The following is a 23,626-nucleotide window of genomic DNA, read 5'->3' as shown; positions in this document are numbered from 1 at the left end:
GCGCAATTTTTCAATTTTGTGGCGGAGGAAATAAAAAAGTAAGACGACAAAAAAACAAAGGCATTTTATGACTGGGCTACCACAGTTATCCCGGTAAAAAGTTATAAGGTGGAAATACAAAACGGCTTCCCATGTATCCCTATTAATCAAGTAAGTGAGGAAGAACGAGGGGGGAGTGGTGCTTGTTTGATATTATGGCAAAGGGGAAGAGCACTTAAAGGAGCGAGGGCCTTCATTCCAGGAAATAGGTATCTGAGGAGTTAAATTTAATGGCTTGTTCTTCCCAGATGAATATAAAAAACAGCCTTAACAATTACAAAAGTTGCGCAATCTGAAGAAACTCTTATTTTATTACTATGCAGTGAATGAATATGCTTAGTTGAATAAAAAGAAGCAATAAAATGAAACTTAAAAAAAATCAACATAGATTTTCATGTCTTTGCATAGTTTCAACAATTCTTGATGTTACGCAATGATTGACTGTCTTCCTAAATATATCATAAATAAATTAAGTTACAATATCATTATGGAATATTTTAGATAAGAATTATATAAAATTTCAACTTTAACTTTTCTTGTAATTTACTTTGAAAACTAACAATCCTTTCTAAGAAAACTAGGAGTGAAAATTGTGCAAGACATCTGAGATCAGTCAAGAGTTTGTACCTATCTTGTTTAAAAATTGTCAGTTACATGCCAGGATTTCATCATATTTGCTTGTTACCTATTGAAATCTTATACATATTAAAATTATCTTTTGCAAGTTCAGAACTTGTTCATGAAAGGAAAAAGTCAAATTCTCCTGTGTCCTGTTGTGATCATAACCACACCCATTTCACACTTAACTACACCTCAACTAAAATCTGCTGTTACCAATTAAAAGAGGATTTGACCTGTACATGTAACTATTTGAGTCTGAGAATCTTAGATTGCTTAGTCTCTTTAAGTCTATATTGCTTTCAGCAAAATTACTTGACACATAAAAGGGTGCAATATGTTTTTCAAAAGGGACGCTGCAATGCTTCCATAGAATTGTCTCAAACCTTCAAGTAGCCTAAAAATCACAACACTGAAAATAAGAAAAAAAGCTGGAAACTGAGAACTTAAAAATAATTCTTAGCAACTAGGTCAGATTGTTATAATAACCTTAACTGCTTTGTTATCATTGTTCATGGCTTTTCTCCAGAGGCAAGGCGTCGGTTGATATCTGCAATAACTGGAGGCAGATCACTAATGGAATCAATTACGTAATGAGCACCAGCATTGGCCAGGATATCGTAAGAACGTTTCAGCTTCCTTTCAAGGTCATCGTCACTCAGGCTGGCAATCTCTTCTTCATTCAAACCTACATAATTTCCCTGGTTAAAGAAAAACAACAGAGTTGTTAAAATCCACCAAAAAAAAGTATATAGTCCTTCAGAGTCTTAGATTGACATGCTGACTAGTAAAAATTTTGCCCATTAAATTTGCAGCAAGAGTTGGAAATTTAAGGGAACTGTTTCATACACCAATTTGTAACATTTCTATAACTTAGTTACAATAAAACAATATTTGTGTTTCATTGTCTTCAGAAAAAGAACCTTTCTTCTTTCACCTTAGTTTCCAGAGGTACAGAGCCTTGGAATTTTATGGGAGTCTCCAAATACCACAGTGTAAAGTTGTGGTCAGTTGTTTAGCATGCTACACAATATTGCACAAGTGTTTTATCTGGCAACCACAATTTAATTTCTGGTAACCATTTTATGATTTCAGGGCTGAGTTGTTCAAAGGGGGGGTATGATAACTCAGGATTAGTGTGGGATCTGATTTTAGAGATGAAAGCCTTAAAAGTAAATTGATTTTAACTCTTGCTGTCCACAATTTAATTATTGGTTGCTGTACTTATCCCATTAAGACTTCGGAACAAAAAAAACAACAACAACAACAACAAAAATTCACTCTGGGTTTGTGCTGATTTGAATCTTAACAAATGGGCATCTTTTTGCCAGTTACAGTATTATTAAAATTATTATTATTAAATTTAAATTTATACCGCGCAGTTTCTATAAAAATATTCAACTGCGCCTTACAATAAATATTAAATTAGAAATTAAAATAGAAGTTCAAAATTACAATTCTAAAATAATGCAATTCAATTATAAAAACTATAGAACTAATTAAACGCCCTATTAAATAAAAAAGTTTTAAGTCTAATTTTAAAAATATCTAAACTGGAAATAGATCTTATTGTGGTAGGAAGCGAATTCCAAAGTCTAGGGGCGGCACAACTAAACGATCTATCTGCCAGGGTCTTCTTGGATATTATCTTCGGGAAAGTTAATAAAGCTGCAGAGTCATCGTTGCGCCTTAAATTATACCTAGATGGCGGCAAGATAGATATTAAATGGCGCAAGTAATCGGGCGCCATACCATGCAATACCTTAAATGTAAGAAGAATTATTTTATATTCGATACGATAACAAACAGGCAGCCAATGTGATTCGTGAAGTAGAGGCGTGATGTGGCACGACTTTGGAGCACAATATACCAAACGGGCACTAGCATTCATAACACGCTGGAGTTTAGACAACTGATATTTCGGTAACCCATACAAAAGGCTGTTGCAATAATCAAGTCTGCTTGTTATAAACGCATGAACTAGTGTTTCAGTGCTACTTCTAGATAAGTACTTCCTAATATGTCTGATATTATAAAGATAATAAAATGAGCTGCTGCAGTAGTCTTATTGTTTTTGTAGGAGAATACTAAGTAAAGAAACAATGCATATATATTATATTGAACTATACTTCTTGCTAAGTAAGGAAAATTGTGTAAATGAGAGCTAATACCTTAATCAAGAAGCTTATTTATGGTTCTGAGTGAGTGTGTGTAAGAGAGAGAGAGAGAGAGAGAGAGAGAGAGAGAAACTGGCTATTTTGTAATATCCTTGTCTATAATCATATCATAAAAGAAACTTACTGTTTTAGCAAGTCCTACACTCCAGCAGCCTGCAGATGTACCTTCCCTGACTCCATCAGCTGTGTCATCAACTTTAACAAGGGCTTCGATGGGATTGACATCCAGTCTAATAGCACTCAACCAAACCATGTAAGGGTAAGGTCGGGCTTGTGGTACCTCATCTGCTGCAACATAACAATCAGGAGTATAGCCCTGCTTAGTGGCAGCCACCTTCAGTACATCTATCATGGATTTAGTGAATCCGGTTGTGGACCCAATCTTCAGGTTCATGTTGTTACGCAGGTAATTAACAGTGTCAACTGCACCAGTTATCATCTGAGAGTAGTCCAAAATACAGTCAAGTTGCAAAGGAACAAAGTTCTGAAACATTCTTTCCACATCATCCTCATTGGGAAAGCGACCAAACTTTTCAAACCATCTCCTTCGTACAGATTCCATCTCTGTGACCTTACGGATGTGCACCCTTTTGTGCATTCCCATGGGCTCTCTTGCCTCTTCCATTGTGATTGGGACTCCCTCATTTTTAAAGACTTCATTGAACACAACAGCTGGCGAGTAGACGCCGCAATCCAAAACAGTGCCAGACCAGTCCAAAATCACAGCCTTAATCTTTCCTTGGTATTGACGGACCATTCTATACTCGGAGCGAGGATTTTTCAACAGGGCACCTGAGGTAAAGTCAAAGTACATTTCAGGAAGAGAAAGAATAATTTTGTAATGCGCTCCCTTTCTTCAAGTACTTTGTACAACAACATTTTCAATACAACCAAACATTTCATGTGAAGATAACTATATGAAGTAATTCAGGTCTACATGAACTCTTTCAATTTCCTCAAAGTTAGTTTCACACTTTCAGACATACTGTCTTCATTTCATTACCCCTTTTTTATTCTCAAGAATGACAAACATCTTATTTCTCCTCACAATATCCCCCCTGAATCACACATCAAGGTCACAAAAACCAAGGAAATGATTGCCGACTGAAGAAGCTCTCTCAGCACCTTAGGAAAATTATACAAAAAAAGTATGGAGAATATGCAAACTGATCAAAGGTTGTCAAGGGTTAAAAAAAAAACCTTCAAACAAAACCATTAAAATTAAACCAGGTATAAAAACGTAATTTTTGCACTAATCTAGATTTGAAGACTCATAAAATTTCTGAGAAAAAAAGTTAACTGGAGCAAACCTTCTGCAGTAATTAATGATGCTTGAAATCTCTGGGTGGTCTTTGAAATATTTTGCTACCAATATCACACAACAAAGAATCAGGCATTTTATGTGCAGAGAAATATCATGAAGACAATAGAAATTTTTCTTAACTAAAAACCACAGAGGCTAAGATCTCAACTATTCATTTTCTGATGAGTAACTGTAACATTAAACACTGAGTAAAGTGAATGAAAATCTGTCATGGAACCTCTTTTCTAGTTGAATCTCTTGAGTCTTCACAGCAGAAACACTGATGGTGGCAAAGTGAATTTTTGAGGAACAATATCATTGAATAATAATTTAAGCTTGAAGACTAGTGTATGAATAAAGTTGTTTTGTGTAGAAGCTTGTGTTTCATCAACAGAAAGAGATCAGGGCATTTAAAACAGCAGGCATTGTTCTATAATAAAAGCTTTCCCATGAAAGAAAGCTAATTCATTGTGTGTCTGCAATGTATTCCACAAGGAAAAAAATAATGCATTGATACCCTGATATCATCATTGTGCATCCTCCCATAGCAACTCTGTTCAATATATTAAAGTTCATTCAAAACAACAATTTCTAACAAATATTTTTCTTCAGTTTTACAATCAGAAAAAAAGCTCAAAAACCAGCTAAATAGTTGCATTTTTGGCAATAAATTGACTCATTTTTGCACCGTGTTACCTCTCCACTAGGAAATACTTCAGTATAACCCCATACTGATCAAAAACAAAGCTATAGACTCTAAGCACATCTATTGCTCTTGAAAAGGTCTTATTTTCATCCAAGAACTGCATGCATAATAAAGAAATAGACTATGTGGAAATCTTGTCCTCCCCTGCCTTTATTTTTACGAGGAAGAGTGATTACTTGTTTCATAATGAACAGGACAAAGCTAGCCAATGTTGATCAGCTGAGACAGATGTATGTGAAAACGATCTTTATATGAGATAAGAGACCTAAAAAAGTACACTGCACTATTTCTGAATGTATACGATCATTGCCACCCACAAACTTCCCAATGTTATCGACAGGAAATACGTAACAGGAAATATGTAACACCGAGAAAAAAAGCTCACAGAACACGGCACACAGCAAAATCAGCATTCACAACCGGTTTAACTAGTTCTGCCTGAAAATGGACAATGTTTTTCTCTAGGCCACTGCTCTTTTCTCAGCGTCGAATAAACGTTAGAAGCGTCGGATAAAATGTAATCAAATTTGAAAAAAAAGGTTTTTTGGTTACATTAATGATCTTGTTTTCTTCCATTAACAGATGCAAAGTGCATATTAAAGGACTTGGTAAAAGATACGTCTGAGATGACGATCAGTTTGAAAGGACCAAATCGCGACTCAAGCGCCATCGCTTGATACGTGACAGAAAATCTTTTGCTGTTATCAACTGATATGTCAATTGGCTAACGCAAGGAGCTCTCGAGTGTTCGCCCTTCGTCAGAACGAAGAAAAACATTACAGAAGAACCCAATCGAATTAACACCAAGCTTAAGACTGAAATACAAGTATAGAAAAACTGAAAGTTTTCCTCACCGTTGACCAGTTTCAAATCATGTTCACTTGTGTTCACAGTGGCGGTTGGTGCTTGGGCTTTTGCTTGATGTGCACCACGAACCAAGATGTCGGTCGAATTAACGAGAGGACGAATAATGCGAGACGAAGAAAAGCAAACCTTTCGCATGGTGGACAGCATTCTTTCTCGAGGTGTAGACCGGTTTATAAAAAATCGTGAGGAATAATCCAGTAACGTGCTTTGACCACCGCGTGTTAACTCAAGTTTTTGCCGCCGGCAAAGTAAAAGACTGACTAACCGGACGTCAACAAAGGCCTGTTTACCGCCTTGTCATGTGATGTCCGCGTGTTATTGACTTGATGCGTTATGCTGTCACGCTTGTTTACAAAAAACGACCCCCCCTGCTTAGGAGGTCAATTTCCACAAAACAATATAAATAATAATGAGCTTCACGAATGTTAATGGGGGTATGTTTATTCTTACCGGAAATTAATTTTCAGATCATGGCTTATCACGAGGTCTTATATCAATTTCAGTCAAGTAATTCTTTTTTTTTTTTTTTTTTTTTTAAGAATTCCAGGTTGACCTTGCATGACTTCCATCCATTTCATCGTCTTGAGGGAACAATTGCTCGGGCGGTTTGCATCAGCTGATTTAAACGCTTTTGTTTTATTCATGAAAGGAGACTGCCTTTCGTGTCATGATATCATGAGGAATATTACACGCAAACGATGGAAACGTTGGATAAATGCTCCTTAGTAAATGCGATCACGGCTAAGGTCGGCAGGATTTTCGTATTTTCAGTGGATAAAGTTGCGTGAAAGCCCACACATGTAGAAATCAATGGAGGAATAAAAGACGCTATTGAATTAAACAATAGCAAAATAATCAACGTTCTTTCTCTGGGTTGTCAAATTTCCACAATTATCACGTCACTCCAGGGAATTGTCTCCATGAGATTTGTGTTCCCTTACGTAATGGCCAGAACCTTTACGAGGTGGATGAAAGCCATGGAGACCATTCTTCATATGTCATTTTCAGTTGAATTTGTGTAGAACCCCTCTGACGCGGAATTTAAAGTCTTTCGCTAATAATTACGACGGAGCTTGCGTGACATGTAACAAAACACGAATCCTTTCCCTCGAAGCTTGATGTTTCTCCGGAAATTCGTGTCCAGTTTCCAGCAACCAGCTACTTGGAGTTTGAACTCTAATCCACATGTCATCTTGTCGCATGATTTGGATGGGAGAGAATGTCTTGACACTATTAAAATGTCAACGTCAAAAGCTTCTCAGAGTTGAATGTTTGAAATAAATACACTACTGGTGCGGAGAAATCGATTCGATTAACATCTATTTCTATGCTTCTATATAGAACTAAGGTTTCAAAATGATTTTATATTGGAAGCGGAATATTGCCACCTGGTTTAATCGAAAGAGCTGCTTCGTTACTCACTGTCTCTCCGGTAATATTTGGGACAAAAGGAACGCAGGTTTCTGACAACTAGATCGTGGATAGAGAAAGATGTGTTTTCATCTAGTCACGAGCGTGGGACAAAGAAAAAATTCTGAGTCCCCATGAGGAATCGGACCTTTCGGATTCCGCGCTCCGATGCTTTACCAGTGAGCCATAGAGACTCTAGGGTAAGCAAGGCCCATTGCGAAGTTCAAATATGATTGCGGATTTTAGACAAATCGTGGAGGTTCGTCTGTCCCAATTTGGCTTCAGGCTTTCAATCGATCGCAGACTAATGCAATCGAGGCGAAGCGGACACAACGCTTTAGACTGCTTACTCGAAAAGAGCTTTCACATAGCGATGAGCGTTGTATTATAACAGTCACTGAGCGGTCAATAATGAAGCATGTGATCGTCACGCGGCGGTCATGCGTCTATGCCGAGGTGGGGGGAGGGGTAGTAGTCACTTTAGGTTCCAGATGTCGTGAAGTATGAATAGATAAATAACTATCCTCGGCTTGCAGTTATGCTTGTTTTCACGGTAGCACGTGTTACAAAGCTGCAAAAATCGTTATCGCAAGGGGTTCGCCTCAAAATATGTTCAATGTTGACCTACTGTTTTCTCGCGGGAAACTACATTGATTATCGACAGGAGCCCATCACTTATCGAATATTTCTGCATGATATCCTTTACAAAGAGAAAATCGATGACGTAGGTTATCTTCCATTTCTGACAAACAAGTCAATATAGAGACCACGTGGTACTCGCTCGACTGAACACGGAGATCGACTTTGGAGTCGAGCAGCAAATTTCGAGCCGGGGTTTCTCTTCGACCGAGAGGAAAATATCGCCAAACATAAATAGAACAGATGTAGGAGCATTCACTGATATTGGAGTGGAAGCAGATAAGGAAAGAGCGTGAAGTTCAGGGAGAAGCGATAAAATTTGCTACTTCACACTTAAAGAGTATTTTTTAAATTTCTTCTCATTAAGTAAAAGCCTTTTGTATTCAGAAGAACAATATATGAATTTTTATTCCTACTCACTAACGCCACTAATTCTCTTAAATGATATTTACAACAAAGTATACGCGCCCAGCTTCAAACCTTCACGACTTCACATGAGCACTTCCCTTACCGATGGTCTCTGAAAAATATCTTATTTTCTGTGAATACAAGATGATTCCCAAGCAACATCAAACTAACTGGAACAGAAAAAAAGAGATAAATTCCTCCTCAGACACCCAGTAAGAAAGCTTGCTTGGAAGGTGATCTCCGTTCTAAGCCATCGTCGTAGGACATCGCTACAGGATTGTTTAAGGTGGCATTGAATGTTCCCCTGAGCATAGAATGCATCTGTAATGGACTCAGCTGAAGAATGAAAAGGAAAGAAATTAACTCTGCTGCCAATAACTGCTTTTTGGGGAAGATGTATAACAAAGCTACGCTATATTAATACTGAAAATGATGTTCCTATATTTCGAATTGTTTTGTAGAATTAAAAAATTGCCTTTAAAAAGGAGAGAAATAGAAACAAGATTCGTAAAGGCAAAACACAAAAGATTAAAATAAACCAAAAGGTACGTTTACTAAGCTTAACTTTTGAAGGCGCACGAATTTTAAGGCTTTCAAAAGCGTTTGTTTTATCATTGTCACTATTATTATAATAATAATTTTTTTTTTTTAGGTTTTTCTTAATTTCCAAATCCATACGCCAAAATCAGACACATACCTCATAGCTCCCTGGGCCTGGATTTTCATTTCTTGATGATTTAAATCTTTGTTCCCTGGTCGTCATTAGACCTCCTCGGGCCGAGTCGTCTTTTAATTCGTATTGGCCCGGCCCTATAAAGATATGAGGATTAATATTAAAGAGCAGTAGTTCTCAATCTTCAAATGGAGGAGAAAAAGATGTTTTGGAAATATCCGTACATTATCCAGCAGACAGGTAATTATAATACTCAAACTTTAAGAAGAAGTTGTTATCTTGATTTAACACCAAATTCTCGTAACTAATGTACTGGGGAATGTGTAGCAACTAGAAGGGAGGATTAATCAGATCTTGGGAGTTAAAGGGTTATGGAAAGTCTTAGAACACTAACCAGGATCTCCTTCTTCCGACATGACTTGACGCTGTCCATGGAAGCGATTAGACGAGGATAAAAACCCTCCCTTTTTCTTAGTGTTCTTGTTCGTTCTCTGGGCGTTACTGTATAGAACACGACCTGTTGAAAGAAATACGCCTTTATGTTATTTCATGTATACCTATCTGTCACAAGGTTTAAAAAATTTCATTCAAAATAAATTTCTGACTTTTTTCAGATCAGGCCATCGGTAAGCATTGAGAAAAAAAAAACAGTCTGTCTGCATCATAATTATTAGCTATTGTTAAAGAAACAAATTTAAGAATCTTGGAGTGCAATCCCCCTATTATTTCGGCACTCAGTTTATTTTGTCCAAGTATTACCACAAAAAGAGGTGTTAAGTATCATCGCCTGAACAGAAATGGCCACAAAAGTACAACTTGAAAGAGGGGCCGTTTACGGAGTCACTGCCTTAGCACACGAATTTCAGTAACTCTGGTCAGGTCAGTACACGCACCTTGTGTTGAGTCGTAGGAAATCCCGACTTCATAGGACCCTGGTGGTGGGTTATCCTAGGAGAGAAATAACACATGCAAGTTACGATCTGAAGATACAAGCCATAGTCATTCTGATCTGCGTCAAATTATCAAAACACAAATTAGTGCTAACAGCAGGAGCTCATTACAGCTAATTTGTGGCAACCAAATAAGAAACTTTAAAATTTAGTCTCTTAATTAAAAACGATGTGAGCAACAACCATAATTACCGTTTGTAGTTCACCCGCTCTTTGACTCGTCTCCGCTCACTAAAAGGCTAAGGGGCTACACATTTAGCTTATTAGTCCCTCAAGTGTATTCTCGTTTCTAAAGCATGAGACGACCAGGAATAACGCCCCCTTCCAACCCCCCAGAGAGCCTCCTGAGCCACGAGAAGACTCCATCACAAATGTCTGTATAGGACTTCAAAGATACTTACTTCAAAGAAAAGGATATGTGGTTTTATATGTTCATATGCGATCTACATAAATACACAACAAATTAAGGGGTCAGAAACACTTACTAACACCACCCCTGGAGGGGTGTGAAGTCTACCAGTGGCAGATACGAAGGTGGATGAGGGTGGATCGTCTTTACTTTTAGCCTTGTCTTTGGTTAGGTAATGGGCAGGACCTTGAAAATACAGAGAGCAAACGTTGTAGGGAAAAGAAAAGGCAAAACATTGCGAAACCTCAGATGTCTCTTAAAAACTCTCTCTTCAGATTAAGTCAGATACATTGTTGTCACAAGCTTTTTTTACACGTATAAAATTTCCCAAAATATTTAGACATAACAAAGCAAAACATCTTTGTTCTGATCATACCTGGCATCTGTTCCTCCTTCCTTCTCATCATCGGTGCTATTCGTGCGGCTGTTGAGCCAAATGCACCTTTCCTGGAACTCTCAACACTGCAAAGAAAAATTTAAGAAAACGACTTGAAAAGAAAGGCAAAAGAGTTGAATATAAACCTTAAAAACATTCTCATCTGAGGCCAAAACAATTCGTCCCTCTTACAACCCCTTAAACCAATTACCCAAGAATCCAGGGTTTCTTTTGAGGGTGGAAAGCAGGAATGGATGGTGTTGAAGCTAACAAAGCATTATTGCAGTGTAACCTCATTCCATGTAAGTAGGTTTTAATAAAAAATTGCATACATTTAGTCAGCAGCGTAGTGCAGTAGGTAAAACAATGCTCAGTCTGCTACTGCAACCAACTGTTGGTTTGATAAAGGGGACTTTGACAAAGTATGGAACCTAGTCTGCCACAACCTGTATCTCATATATCTTAAAATTAATCGTCAACCCGTGCAAATGCAATTTGGAAATAACTTCTATTCAAGACAACTTTCTGCTATTCAAGCATGGAAATTCAGTTAATAAGCCAGTGATCTCTAACAATTTACAAATAGTCGAAAAAGATGCTCTTGTATCAAATGATACTTACTGGGCCTTTCTTATCAACTCTGATGTCATGTCTGGAATGCTGTATGATCCTGGTCCTATGATAGAGCATTTAAAATTACCCTGGATGAGTTATATGATTGATGTAATTTTTTCCTCTAAATAGTGCCAACATAATGCAAACAGTGTATTTAATGAAATTTTGTGAAAATAAAAAAATAAAAAATTATAAACAAGTAATCAAGACCAAAACAATGACAAAGGCATCATAAATACACTAAAAAATAACTTAAAAATTTCTCTGGCTTTAACCAGAAGTAAAAATGTAATTATACTGGCATTTCAATAGGGAGTGACAATTGGCATCTAATGTTTAAAATAGTCCTTCATGTCACCGCAACCATATTTGATTTTGGTGACAGAGGGTGTCTCCAATTTTTGGCATAACAACGCTTTACAAAGTTCTAGCATGCACTGCTAGCTAAAAAAGCTCTCAACTGAATATAAGACAAAGGAATGTTAAGAGAAGCCACATTACTGATTTAGAATCATGGTTTGCATTTGAAAGGGTAAAATAAGATGTATCCAACATGTTGGCATTGTCACTCACCAGGGGTCCTTTTCACATGATGTTCCCCATGAAATCGCACAGATGTTTGACCAAAAGGACTTCGCTTCAATCCTGTAGTCCTACAAATTATGAAAAATAAACATTAATGGAAAAATATGTCAAGTATATCATAAATATTCTCCTGATGATAACTACTTGTACCTTAAGAACCATCTATTTGGATTTGACTTTAGAATATGACAGGTAGTATTTTACAAGTTGCTCCAGGAAATAACCAGATTCCCAAGACACCAAAAATGGTCATGCAAAATCAAAAGAAAGAGTTTGGTCTATAAATTTTGAACCAATGCTGAAAATTCCAGAAGGTGCATGATGGAGACTCAAAGGACTGACATTTTATAGAGCAAACTGTTACTTAATCATTATGGAAGACTTGTGCATACCTTTTAAGTATTTCTAGGGAATTGCGTGGATCATTGTATGTGCCAGGAGCAGGTGTGTCTTTCTTGCTGTCTCCAAAGCGCTAAATAAGGCAAATGAAAAATGCAAAAGGAATAATCTACAGTTAAAAATAAAAAAGATACAATTATTAGTTCAGAACACATAGATATCTTTATAAAATAACTAAGAATAATACAAAGTATGAATATTAATCACAAAAACATCTACCATCTACAGTTAAAAACATATACAAAAATTAATCCAAAACACATAGATTATCTATTTACAACACTATGGTATGAAATGCTTTTTCATGCTGAACTAAAGGTGCTAATGGTGTCCTTTTTATGTATTTCTAGAGGAATTTCATTCCACAGTAGGAGGTTTAAAAAAGGCAACAGCCTACCAGATTAGAAAACAAAGACAAAAAACAACAGAAAAACTGAGTAAAAAATTAGAAGTGGCATACCCTGGACTGAGTGCCAAATGGAGGATGAATGATTGGTTCATCCTGATTGACAGGTGGTGGTTTAGCTGAGAACTGGCTTCTAATTTCATATTTCCCTGGACCTGGAACAGCCTACAAGTAAAGAAAAACATACCAATAAGCTAGTAATATACTATTGTTCAAATTACCGCAGTAAGTAAACTTTCTTGGAAATCATTTGAGGTAGTATGAAATGATTTTTGGGGTGGAAGCAGTGATGTTGTGGCTTTAACTTTTGCTAAGTTGGTAAATTTTAGTTGTAATTGACTTATATGAGTCTTCAAAAATCAAAGTTAAACAAAGAAAAGCTAACACTCAAAATGGTTTGAAAAATCTCAAACTATGTAGAATTTGACCCATAATGGTAAGTATGACCAAAAAAAAGTTGTACAACTGCAGCATTGTCACAGCCCCTGCATCTAAAATTTTCTAAATTTCACCTTGTAACTGGTAAGTGATTGAACTAATTACTCCACAAATACTACAAACTATAGATTGCAAGGCCCAGTTGTGTCATGGGCAGATAACACTAACTAATGGATAAATCACTATCCAGCCAATAAGTGACAGCAAAACATATAGAGTTATTCACCAGATAGAGTTTAATCCAGTGGATAGCATTATCCAACCTTTGGACAACCAGAGCAAGCACAAGCACACAGTCAAGTTTTCAGTGTTTACTAAGCATTTAACATTATTTTGTGCCTCTAAATGTACTATATTTCTTTAATACCAACAAGTGGCAGCTGCTGCATCATGACTCAGTACTAATTATTGATACGATAATTACAGAATTAATTATTAGAATTATATTTTAGTTAACATGATCATTAGTGACATATTTCTTTTGCAGCAAAACTTTTGAACATGAAAAGTTTACTAGGTCATAATTTCTTACCTTCTTTTCTTCCACAACCACTATAGATTCATGATATCGGGGTAACTAAAGAAAAAAATAAATGATTCTTTGTCATTTTATTGTTGGTGTGTAAATTATACATGTTGACCATATTATTACATATCCAAAGTAAAGCTGTAAAGCTTCCATCTACACTCACTATTTTATCAATAATATGCCAGTGTCAACTCTGACTTTTTTAATGACGTTTCTTTTATTCATAATTGAACCTTAAATACGGTATAATTTTTTGTCTAACAGTTAGCTTTATTGAAAATGTTACCTTTGATTCAAAAGGTTGCTTTCTGCTTTCCTCTATCACCTAGCAATTGAAAAGAAAACATTAATAGAAGTAAATACATCATGATTATGCGTGTAATCTTCAGCAACATACTTTACTCTCACAGAGACTCTTTCTCCACTCTGGAATGTTAACTGTTAACCCTTTGATTCCTAAGATTGACTTGCATCTAATTTCCCCTTACAACATCACTCCTGCATCAAGCATAGAGGTCACAAAAATAAAGGAAATTATCACCAACTAAAGAAGCTCATGATTGTTCAACATATTCTCCTTGTCAGCACCTTGAGAAATGTATACAGAACAGTAAGGAGAATATGCATATTCACATTTGGGTGTGAAGGGATAATAATTAGCAGCCACCTGCCAGGGAAACCTGATCAATAGCTTGTGGGCAGGTGGTGTGCACACTCTGATTACATTGCATCATGGTCATAAAATGGAAAGTGAGTCATTTGCATCCTGTTGTGGTTGAGTGAACATCTCTGGTGGCAGGGAGATAGTGTGAATAAACATGGAATGTAATGGGGATTCACTGCCTGTTGCCATTCCTTTGAACATTAAAAAGTGTTTGCAGGCCTGCACAACTCCTGTTATTCCTTCGTGAAAAATTACATTTACCTATGGTGAAAGGAAAAGGAACGGCCTAACTTTTACAGAATGTGCAGTCAAAATCTGCTGATTTCTGCTGCTTTCGTCGCCATGTTAAAAATGAAGTTACCACAATGCAACACAATTGCAGTGTGCACACCGCCTGGCTTGTGGGTAGTCATTGATAAAGTAGCAGTTCATCTCTGGGTGTCGGTAGAGACAACTGTCCTAGTTACTTCATGAGAGCTGAGCTCTGGCAAATGTGGAACACTAAACTAAAATGCAGACTTTCGACTCTTAAAGTTCATAATTAGTTTACATACAGTATTTCTTTTATAATTCTTTCCTTTTGGAGAAATCTACCTAAAGTATTCCAAACTATTCTCCACTATTTTTGATTTATTTCTCTTTATACACACTCACATAGCAAGAAAAATGCTACAACTACTTTAAATTTATAAGTTTGACTACTCATTTCATAACTTACCAAATCAATTGGTGCTCTAATTCCAGGGTCCTTAAATGGATCATACTGTCCAGGGCCTGGTCCTCCAGTTCCTGAGAAATACATATTAAACAGTTTCATTACCAGTGTGATACAAATTAATTTCAAGCAAGAAAAGTGTAATAAAAAATTAAAGCTACCTTAAGATAGTAGCAGTGAGCATTAACCTTCTCAGGACTTCTAAGTAATCAGAGCATATGATTTGAACACAGTTTCTCACATACTGTACATGTCCATCTTAACACCAGACCAACCTTTAAATTGCATTCTCTTTGATGTTCTGTTCCCAAAATGAACTCCCCTGTATCTTTGAACAGTGGCAGTTTCCCTCTAGATGAAAAGTTAAAATTGTAAAAAAATATAAAAAACATGACTATATTAGTAATTATAACTCTGTAGACTGCTCTATTGATCTCAGTTTGTGTCTCTTTTTTATGAGAATAATTTGAAAGAAAATATTACATTTTTTAACCATCTCTGTGTGCATTGTATTGCAGCTAGTCATTTGATTCATTGTTAGTATTTTTTAATCATAGCCTCTGATTCTAATTTCTTAAAATTTAATGCTTACGTGATTAACACTATAATAAGCAGGTCCCATGGTGCTGTCACGAGTCGGCACATCCTGTGGCCGTAGAGTTCCATCTGCTCCTTCTTCATATCCGTATGCTTTGCCAGGTGATGGAATGGAGGGTGGGTCAGCCTTCCTCTGAAATGTTATGCGACTTGTCTTGTATAGCTATAAAAACATACATTCAGATGAGTATAATTATTAAAATTATTTTCTGCTAATATTGCTGTTATTACATACTGTATAATTATGTATTTTTTGTCAAGTGAAGAGTCATCCTTGTCAAGTTTTACACATTATTTTAGGTGATGCAATTCCAAGAATGGTCTCATCTCATTACACTTTGAACTAGGCAACAGAATGGAATAGCCAGAAGCTTGATGTTTGAATTAAATATCACACAAATCAAGGGGTTCAGTTGTTCACCGGCATCAACAACATGAAACCAATAACAGCAACTTGCATCAAATCCAGGCAGGTAGTAATTATATTTGGTTTATCACAGAAAAAACATGAATGTTTCAGTATCAATTAAAAACTGTTTTTCAACATGACATATTATAACAAAATCTCTGCCACTTACAGATCCATCTTTCATTCCTTCTTGAACTTGTATATCAGGAGGTAGTGCCTTTTGAGGCTGATTCTCTCTCAACCAATCACTTCTTTTTTGTAAGTTATAAGCTCCTGGCCCAGGGGTATGAGATTGTTTATCACTGAATCTAGAAGCCTGTAATGATAGATGAGGTCTCAATTCATACTTCGCATGAGAATATATATGCAGTATTTCAGATAAATATGTGCACTTTGGAAGTCATTTCATCATGGTAAAATAAATTTATCATTTTTATTTTTTCTCTGAATTTCTCAGTGATGCTGAGCCAATTTATTGCAACTTCAAAAGTGGACAAACCAATAGTTAGCACTGAACCATTTGCTATACCCACTATCCACATGCAGAACCAACAAACAACATGTATTAAGAATTTAATAAAATAACTAAAAAAATTAGACCAACAGACCATCCAACTAGGTTGTAAAGATTTCGATTCAGTTACAGAGCACGCAATATATATTCAAAAGAACATTCCAACAAACAACTTTTAGTTTAAACACATTCAGTTCTTCGTTCAGATTTTGGCATGAATTTGCAGTGTGAACATTCCTAACATCACTCTAAAGTAGTTTTCTGGAGATATATATGATTATGGTGAAATATTAATCACATATAAGAAAAAATTGACAAGATTGATGAAAACACAGTACTCACTCTGTTGGCCAGCGTGTGTCCTCCCCTCACTCTCTCTCCCATTATACCAGGATCATACTGGCCAGGTCCTGGTGCAGCCATGACATTGTCACCAACATCAAGAAATGTTTCACGTGCCGTCATGGATAAGAATGGTGCGTATCCATCTGCAGATCACAAAGGTTGGGTAATTGGCCTTCAATTTTTCAAGTCAACAAAATTATTACCTACATTTTAAGATCCAATTTAGAACACAGACCAGCCCTAAATGTCAAAATAAACAATGCAGTTAATGGTTTGAACCTGGAGATAACATTATTTTCATTGTGCAGTCTGATCGTCCGGATAAGTGTAGTCCTAAGAAGGGCTGTTGTCAGTGGTAGTGACTAATGTTTCAACAACCTGAAGAGTTTGTTTCAGTTGTTGTAGCAGGTCGGTAAGTATTTTGTCAAATTAAGTCGTTGTTGTAGATGTGGCAACTGCTGAAACAAACGATAACGCAACTCCTACATACACATATTGGGCATGCTTGAAACAGCCCAATTTACGGGTGAGTTCTTATGGGCAGCTAAGAAGTTACCTCTGATCTATTGGTATTACTGCTGCTTAGCTGTTAAGGGTGCTGTAACGTCCCTATGGTATTTTTCTTCTCGATTACTTTGAGGAAGTGTTGAAGGTAACAATGTTATTCCACACGCACATACATATTGGTAAAGTAAGAAGATTACGAGTCAATTTATAGTGCTACATGTTGTGGGTTTGTACTCACATCTTTCGGAATACACTTGCTTCTTTACTGAAAGGTGAGTTTTGAGTTTTACGCTGTACCAAGTACAAAATTTCAATTCACCACACAGCTGGACTAAACATGCATAGTTTGTTCTGCTGTTTCTAAACCATACCGTGTTTTGTGCGTCCATGTTCCGCGGCTTCATACGATCCTGGCCCAACATTCTGACCTGTACTGTCTGTTGGTTTCGTAAGTGACCTTGGGGCTCGATCGTACATTTTCAGGAGGAAAAATATTGCTGTTCCTACCACAATCTGTTCGCTGCCTATTTCGGTCAGTTTCGGACATACATGGCGGGTCGTTGTTGTTATGGTAACAAATGGTAACACCTTTTCCAATTTGAGTGCGGTAGACTGGAGACTAACGCAGTGCTCTGGAGTGTTTTGTTTTTACGGGGTAGCTGTGAGGAAATAGAGATTTAAGATGTTACAAAGCCATTTTGGCTGAAAATTGTTCTCTGATATGTTTGAGTAAACCTTCCTTTCGTGCAAATGGTCTATGAGTCCTTCATACAACTGATATCCATATAAAAAGCCGTGATTTGTGGAATAAACTAGGTTAGACTGCGCGGGAAAGTAAGTGAGGCGAGGTTACAAAGCAAATGATCAGACACTCTGCAAGCATGTTTCGTCGACAAGGTCTCGTGCAGGTAAGATGGGGAATATTTGTACCTTTACCAAGTTATACTCTTTCTTGGGTTTTGAGAGAATATTTTATGATAAATTTTTGTTGTTCTTTTCAGCTTAAACGAATCGCCACACGATGTGAAGGAGAAGTGCCTCGGAGAAGCGGAAAGTGTAAGTCAGCATGTTGCAAATGGTGTGCTCGTCATTGGAATCCTCACTTCCTTTAAGATAGAATACAATAAATATCGTAGCCTTTAATCTCTGAAATCAAATTATTTTGAAGCGTTTAAAGCAATCAGTTTGAACTCTCCTCTTCCCCCACCTCAGAGGGTTTAATTTTCTCCAATGAGAGGATTGGGTCACGTCATAAAAGGCGGCTATGGATTACGTTCAGCGGTTGATATTGTATCTCTGGCTTCACTTTGAACTTGCCTGATCACAGATCTTTGGACTGGTACACTTAAAATCACTATGAGGACTAGTTCCTGAAAACATTCATTATGTAGAATGGAACTGAACATAACTAACTCTAATTCTTGAAGGGAAACTAACGGAAAGTAACATGCAGTCTAAGGCAGCTGGTGGCAGAAGACTGAAAAAAAAGCTGAATAAATTGTTATGTTAGATGGAAGTTTAATTAACGAAATTCAAATTTGTGAAGGTTTACCTTGATACTGGCAATATACTTTATTACAAGTGTCAAAACTGCAAAATTTGTAGCTCCCTGATATATAAGACTGACTTGAATAACACGTGAAGCTTATCATAGTTATTGAAGAATGAAGCAACTGGGTATACAGGATATCCTTCTGACTGGAATGGCAATTGGTTCAGTTTGACTCTCCCACTTGAAGTATTTTCTCTGTGGCAGTTTTCTGGTATCCTGGCTTAGAAGGTGCAATATGAAAGGGCATGTCTTACCCATGATCACAACCCTGGCCACAGGTCTAACCCAAACCTTCCAATGCAGGGTCCATAACAGCAGGCATCAGGCCACCACTATCAGGATATCCTTCAAAATGAAAAATTTATCCAGGCTGTTTCATTCATGCCCACAGGTCTCAACAGTGTACAGTTGATTGGTTATACAGGAGGTGATCCAGTGAAAGGGAGTGCAGACTACCAGCCAACTAAGTTTAGCTTGGCAACAACACAATATTATACATCAAGAGAAGGTAAATAATGATGATGTATCTTTGTCAGTCAATTCTTGACAAAACAAGGAATTTATTATCCTCCTGACATGTAAAAGTTTATAGGGCAGAAGGTAAAGTTGTAGGTGTAAGGTGGAAGTGTTTCTTTTATTTGAAAAGTGCTGTCAGGAAAAGTCTTGATATGTTATACAAAATGAATGAAAATTGTATTATTAAGTATTTTTTTTAATCACAGAGATTCACATTTTTTGTCTTTTTTTATTTCTAAAGATTATTTTTTTGGTGACAAGGAAGTCCAATGCAATCTACTGTACCTCTTGTCTTTCTAGTGCATTTACCCAGAAATTGCTTATAAATTAATATAATACCCATAATTGTGTCAATAACAAACCAAGTGGTTCTTTACAGCCCTTATTTGTGGCTAAATTGGCTTTTTTAAGCCCAAACTGTCCAATTTCACCCGTCTGATTGCAAACACTTTCAAATCACACAGTTAGGCAGCCAACTAAAATTTTTACATTTTAAGTGAACTGAGCCAACAAAACTTTACTACCAAGCTGATGCTAGCCAATCAAAATGAAGAAGAGTTTTTAAGTTAAGCAGGTTGAGAGGTCAATATTGATACCAAACATACAAATGAACTGGTCCAATGACTATGATTCAGTATCAGTAAGAAGGATCCATACTCCTAAATTGAAGTTTTTGCTCCTGAGTTCCCCATATTTTGTCATTGGTACAGTTGGTAATTGAACTTGTCAAACAATTTAGGGGTGATCACACTTGCAAATTTCACACCAGTGTCATGATATGCATTGGGCCAATTTGAAATCACATGCCGAATTACTGGATTGTTGTCCACTCAGTCCTATTACCATTTCTAATAATGATGTAGAAAAAGCCTTGTCAACGCAGTCTGATTAAATCCCTCTGACCTACACTATCAAATTATCTGAGGTCACTCTGACATGATTCCAGTGCTGAAATGTAGTTTTTAAATGATGTTTATTGTCCTTTCAATAAGAACTACTGTTTTCATCTGACTCCCTTGCTTTGTAGAAAAACTGGAGAGTAGGACACAGTGGCACAACATTACAGTTTTCAGACCCTACTTACAAGATACAGTTAACAGCTATGTGAGAAAGGGGTAAGTTCTTCATAAAAAAAACTATCGTGGATTTAGTTATAGATTCATGAAACCTTAGCTTTTGTTTCTAGCCCTGAATTGCCTACTAAAATGAAAGTTACTGGTAGCTTAGAAACGTTGTTCAATTAAGGATCTCATGGTGAAGATTTCAGAAAGTATTGGTGGTTATACCCTTTCAGTGTGAAGTACAGAACTGGAGATCAGAGAATTCTCTGGGTATCATGTAGAATTCTCTAACTGAATTTGAAGGCCTCAGCCAGTTTTTTTTATTCAGATTTGGAGAATTTTCAAATATTCCTCTTTGCTGTACATTTCTTATGGTTTTAGTTTAAAGGAATTGGTATTGTATCAACCATGAAACCCCTACTTGGTATTTTTATTTATTCTCAGCACTTGTTTCTGTTGTTTTACTTAATATTGTTCTATGTGTAAATTCATATTTTCTGTTTAACTCCCAGAACACGTCTGTTTGTTGAAGGACATATAGACTACAACAACTATGTTGACCAGGAAGGGATCAAGAGGTTTAGCACAAGTATCATTCCCAGTAAGAATTTATTGACAACTTGAAAACCTCTTTCAATTGTTTGCCTTAAATTAACATTTCACAAACTATGGCATGCTACAGTATTTTGCCAATAGGTAACTCAAAGTAAAGGATCATTAGTATTGTATTTTTTTACCTTTTCCATTCCCTTTTTACATGAGAAATAAGACAAACTTGAACAACAAATTGCTTTATACAGTAAATGGTTTGAACCTGAGCAGAATTCTGATGGGAGTCTTACTATGACTTCCACTCAGGTTGTCAAAACATCAGTCACCACTACTGACGACAGTCCTTCTCAGGACTACACTCACCTAGACAATCAAACTGGCTTTTCAAAAGAAACTACGTCAACTGGGAAAACATTTATGTGGAAAATTTCTACCTTTGGTTTTGTTAATTTTCTTTTTTGATTTTGCAGATAATATCATCATTCTGTCTCAGCCTATGACAGTGGACGAGGATCCTGGTTATGAAAGCTATCAATAATAATCATCATTCAGTTGTGTAAAATTGCTGTATATGTTTGAAAACAGTTCTAAGTCTTGGGCAGGCAAACTGACTCAATCACAAAAAGCTTTTGGAGGCCACCTCTAATTTCATAGCTGTACTTATTTGTTTAGATATCTTTGTAATATTAAGGTTACTCTCTTTCTTTTTCACCTCTATGATCAGTTCACTTTGCCAACCAGAAAAAACTTTCTGAGTGCAATCAACTGAAAACATAGGTATCAGATGAACTCATACCAGTGTAACAATGAGTCTTCTTAAATAGGATCTTCTGATTAATACAGTAAGCATAAAAAGACGAAATACCTACAGGGTTGTTATTCAAAGTATGAAAATTGCTCCACACTGATTAGCAGATGCTTTTAAACCTTTTGTAATATTTCTTAATGGGAGAGTCTGGTTTGTTACATGTGGTTGAGGTTGCAGTAATAGTGTAACCTTTAAACCCTGGCGTCTTATTTCTCCTCATAATATCACCCCTGAATTACACATAACGTCATGAGGACAAAGAATATTATCACCAACTGAAGAAGCTCCTGATTGTTAAACAAATTCTCCTTGCTGATACTTCAGGCAATTTATGCAGAATGGTGTAGAGAATATGCATATTGATGTTAGGGTGTTAAAAGGAAATGTTTAGATTTTAGGTTTAATTTCTCCTTTACAAAGTGGTGATCAACTTCAAGATAACATGGTAAAAAAATGAGACGCCTTTCATATATGGAAATCCTTAAAGTATACTTTAGGATTTTTGGCATATTTTGCATGATGGAGAAATTTGCCAGTATTTACCATTTACCACATTTTAAAACTGCTGTTAGAATGTTCAAACTGAAATGGATAGAGCAACTTTCCTCCGAAATAAATTAAACCTCACCCTAGGAATACAGGTCACAGAGTCACTTGGCCTTCATTTGATCATGGTGGAAGGAGACTAAAATTTATGGACATAAACAAGTTTATGATCCCAGTTTAGGCAAACTATTCCAGACAATCTGTCAGTACAATAGATGTGTTAATATGTTAGTTTGGTATCCAGTCGTTTCATATCCAAATTCGGTCGATTTATGCTCAGTTTGAGTCGGTCTGTGCGCCAACCGCCGTCGACCCGTATCCGTCCTAATATACATTCGAGATATCTCGCGCGTGGGCGAATCAGCCAAGCTGGGTACGAAACGACAGGGAACCGATAGTTCCTATCCTGTTTTAGTTTCACCTTTTACACCTTAAGATCGCGATGCACATTCTCTATACTGCTCTCCACTCATTCCCAAAGGTGCTGAAAAGGAGAGTTTGTTCTACAATTAAGAGCTCTTAAAGTTGGTGATCATTTGCTTTATTCTCGTGACCTTATTGTTTGATTCAGGAGTGATGTTGTAAGGAGAAATAAGATGCTAATCACTCTTTGGGGTCAAAGGGCCAATCATTGGTATGTAACTCAATCGTAATTATTAAAGCTAACTTATAACTATTTACAAGACGAATACGATTCCAAAAAGATTAATGAACTGAAACATGAATGGTTTCCGTGACTGATTAAAAAGGTCCCCGAAAGAATTCAGTCACGGAGAGAGCAGATAAAATTTGGCTCGAAGAGACGAATGTGTTACGATCCCCAAATTCTTAATATGAGCAGAACCACGCGATAAAACCGTTCACAGAATTTTGCCAGGGCTAGGATCAGTGACGGTGTGAACCTTTCAGAAGATAAGGCAGCCTTTTCCTCAAGAAGACCTATTATTCACTTTGATTGCTGAATCCTTAGAATATCGCGACGAGAGGTAGAGAGGAGGGGGTAGGGTAGGGATTTCAGGACCGCAGACCACCTCGGCTGGTACTCAATTTACCCAAGCAGAACACTACCCTGACTGAAATGAAAATTTTTTCACAGCTGTGGACTTTCAGCTATAAATGTTCACTAAAAAACGATGTGGACCCTTATCCTCTAACCCAATATAAGCAGTAACAATTTCTCCACCTTTTTAAGTGTTGTTAGGCAGTGTTTCCAATAAATCACGGCTGCCGCAGACCAGACTGAAGCATAGCCCCGGCATATCGTCATGGATAAGGGAATCGAAGAGCACGGCT

At 36.8% G+C, this 23,626-nt stretch overlaps 3 protein-coding genes across 3 annotated transcripts; 1 reads left to right on the top strand and 2 right to left on the bottom strand.

Moving 5' to 3' along the window:
- Positions 1-332: 332 nt before the first annotated feature.
- LOC131786111 (phosphonoacetaldehyde hydrolase) lies at positions 333-7,503 on the bottom strand. The gene is made up of 3 exons (XM_059103103.2): positions 5,698-7,503; positions 2,959-3,626; positions 333-1,358 (listed from the first exon to the last, which is right to left on the bottom strand). Exons 1-3 carry the CDS (start codon positions 5,855-5,857, stop codon positions 1,170-1,172), a joined length of 1,017 nt encoding a protein of 338 aa, XP_058959086.2. The 5' UTR covers positions 5,858-7,503; the 3' UTR covers positions 333-1,169.
- Positions 7,504-8,142: 639 nt separating this feature from the next.
- LOC131786105 (sperm-tail PG-rich repeat-containing protein 2-like) lies at positions 8,143-17,848 on the bottom strand. Its single transcript, XM_059103096.2, has 18 exons — positions 17,670-17,848; positions 16,789-16,934; positions 16,102-16,248; positions 15,519-15,686; positions 15,202-15,277; positions 14,930-15,000; positions 13,834-13,872; positions 13,551-13,595; positions 12,635-12,745; positions 12,168-12,247; positions 11,764-11,843; positions 11,197-11,251; positions 10,576-10,661; positions 10,276-10,385; positions 9,734-9,788; positions 9,235-9,357; positions 8,865-8,977; positions 8,143-8,503 (listed from the first exon to the last, which is right to left on the bottom strand). Exons 1-18 carry the CDS (start codon positions 17,773-17,775, stop codon positions 8,369-8,371), a joined length of 1,746 nt encoding a protein of 581 aa, XP_058959079.1. The 5' UTR covers positions 17,776-17,848; the 3' UTR covers positions 8,143-8,368.
- Positions 17,849-17,955: 107 nt separating this feature from the next.
- LOC131786113 (single-stranded DNA-binding protein, mitochondrial-like) lies at positions 17,956-23,022 on the top strand. The gene is made up of 6 exons (XM_059103105.2): positions 17,956-18,206; positions 18,300-18,354; positions 19,242-19,358; positions 20,394-20,481; positions 20,940-21,028; positions 21,450-23,022. The coding sequence occupies exons 1-6, from the start codon at positions 18,159-18,161 to the stop codon at positions 21,515-21,517; spliced, it is 465 nt and encodes a 154-aa protein (XP_058959088.1). The 5' UTR covers positions 17,956-18,158; the 3' UTR covers positions 21,518-23,022.
- Positions 23,023-23,626: the final 604 nt, after the last annotated feature.

Source organism: Pocillopora verrucosa, chromosome 1 (assembly GCF_036669915.1).
Source record: "Pocillopora verrucosa isolate sample1 chromosome 1, ASM3666991v2, whole genome shotgun sequence".
Lineage (NCBI taxonomy): Eukaryota > Metazoa > Cnidaria > Anthozoa > Scleractinia > Pocilloporidae > Pocillopora > Pocillopora verrucosa.
This window is presented reverse-complemented; position numbering and strand designations above follow the sequence as displayed.

What these genes read in the sequence shown, in the direction of transcription:
- LOC131786111 (XM_059103103.2), bottom strand. Translation starts at nt 5,857, where the DNA reads ATGCTGTCCACCATGCGAAAGGTTTGCTTTTCTTCGTCTCGCATTATT. An exon ending in TGATTTGAAACTGGTCAACG is followed by an intron (nt 3,627 to 5,697) that starts GTGAGGAAAACT and finishes ACTTTACCTCAG; the next exon opens with GTGCCCTGTTGAAAAATCCT. An exon ending in GTGTAGGACTTGCTAAAACA is followed by an intron (nt 1,359 to 2,958) that starts GTAAGTTTCTTT and finishes TTCTTTAACCAG; the next exon opens with GGAAATTATGTAGGTTTGAA.
- LOC131786105 (XM_059103096.2), bottom strand. Translation starts at nt 17,775, where the DNA reads ATGTACGATCGAGCCCCAAGGTCACTTACGAAACCAACAGACAGTACA. An exon ending in TCATGTGAAAAGGACCCCTG is followed by an intron (nt 11,252 to 11,763) that starts GTGAGTGACAAT and finishes GCTCTATCATAG; the next exon opens with GACCAGGATCATACAGCATT. An exon ending in TTCCTACGACTCAACACAAG is followed by an intron (nt 9,358 to 9,733) that starts GTGCGTGTACTG and finishes TTCTTTCAACAG; the next exon opens with GTCGTGTTCTATACAGTAAC.
- LOC131786113 (XM_059103105.2), top strand. Translation starts at nt 18,159, where the DNA reads ATGATCAGACACTCTGCAAGCATGTTTCGTCGACAAGGTCTCGTGCAG. An exon ending in GCCTCGGAGAAGCGGAAAGT is followed by an intron (nt 18,355 to 19,241) that starts GTAAGTCAGCAT and finishes TCATGCCCACAG; the next exon opens with GTCTCAACAGTGTACAGTTG. An exon ending in TAGCACAAGTATCATTCCCA is followed by an intron (nt 21,029 to 21,449) that starts GTAAGAATTTAT and finishes TTGATTTTGCAG; the next exon opens with ATAATATCATCATTCTGTCT.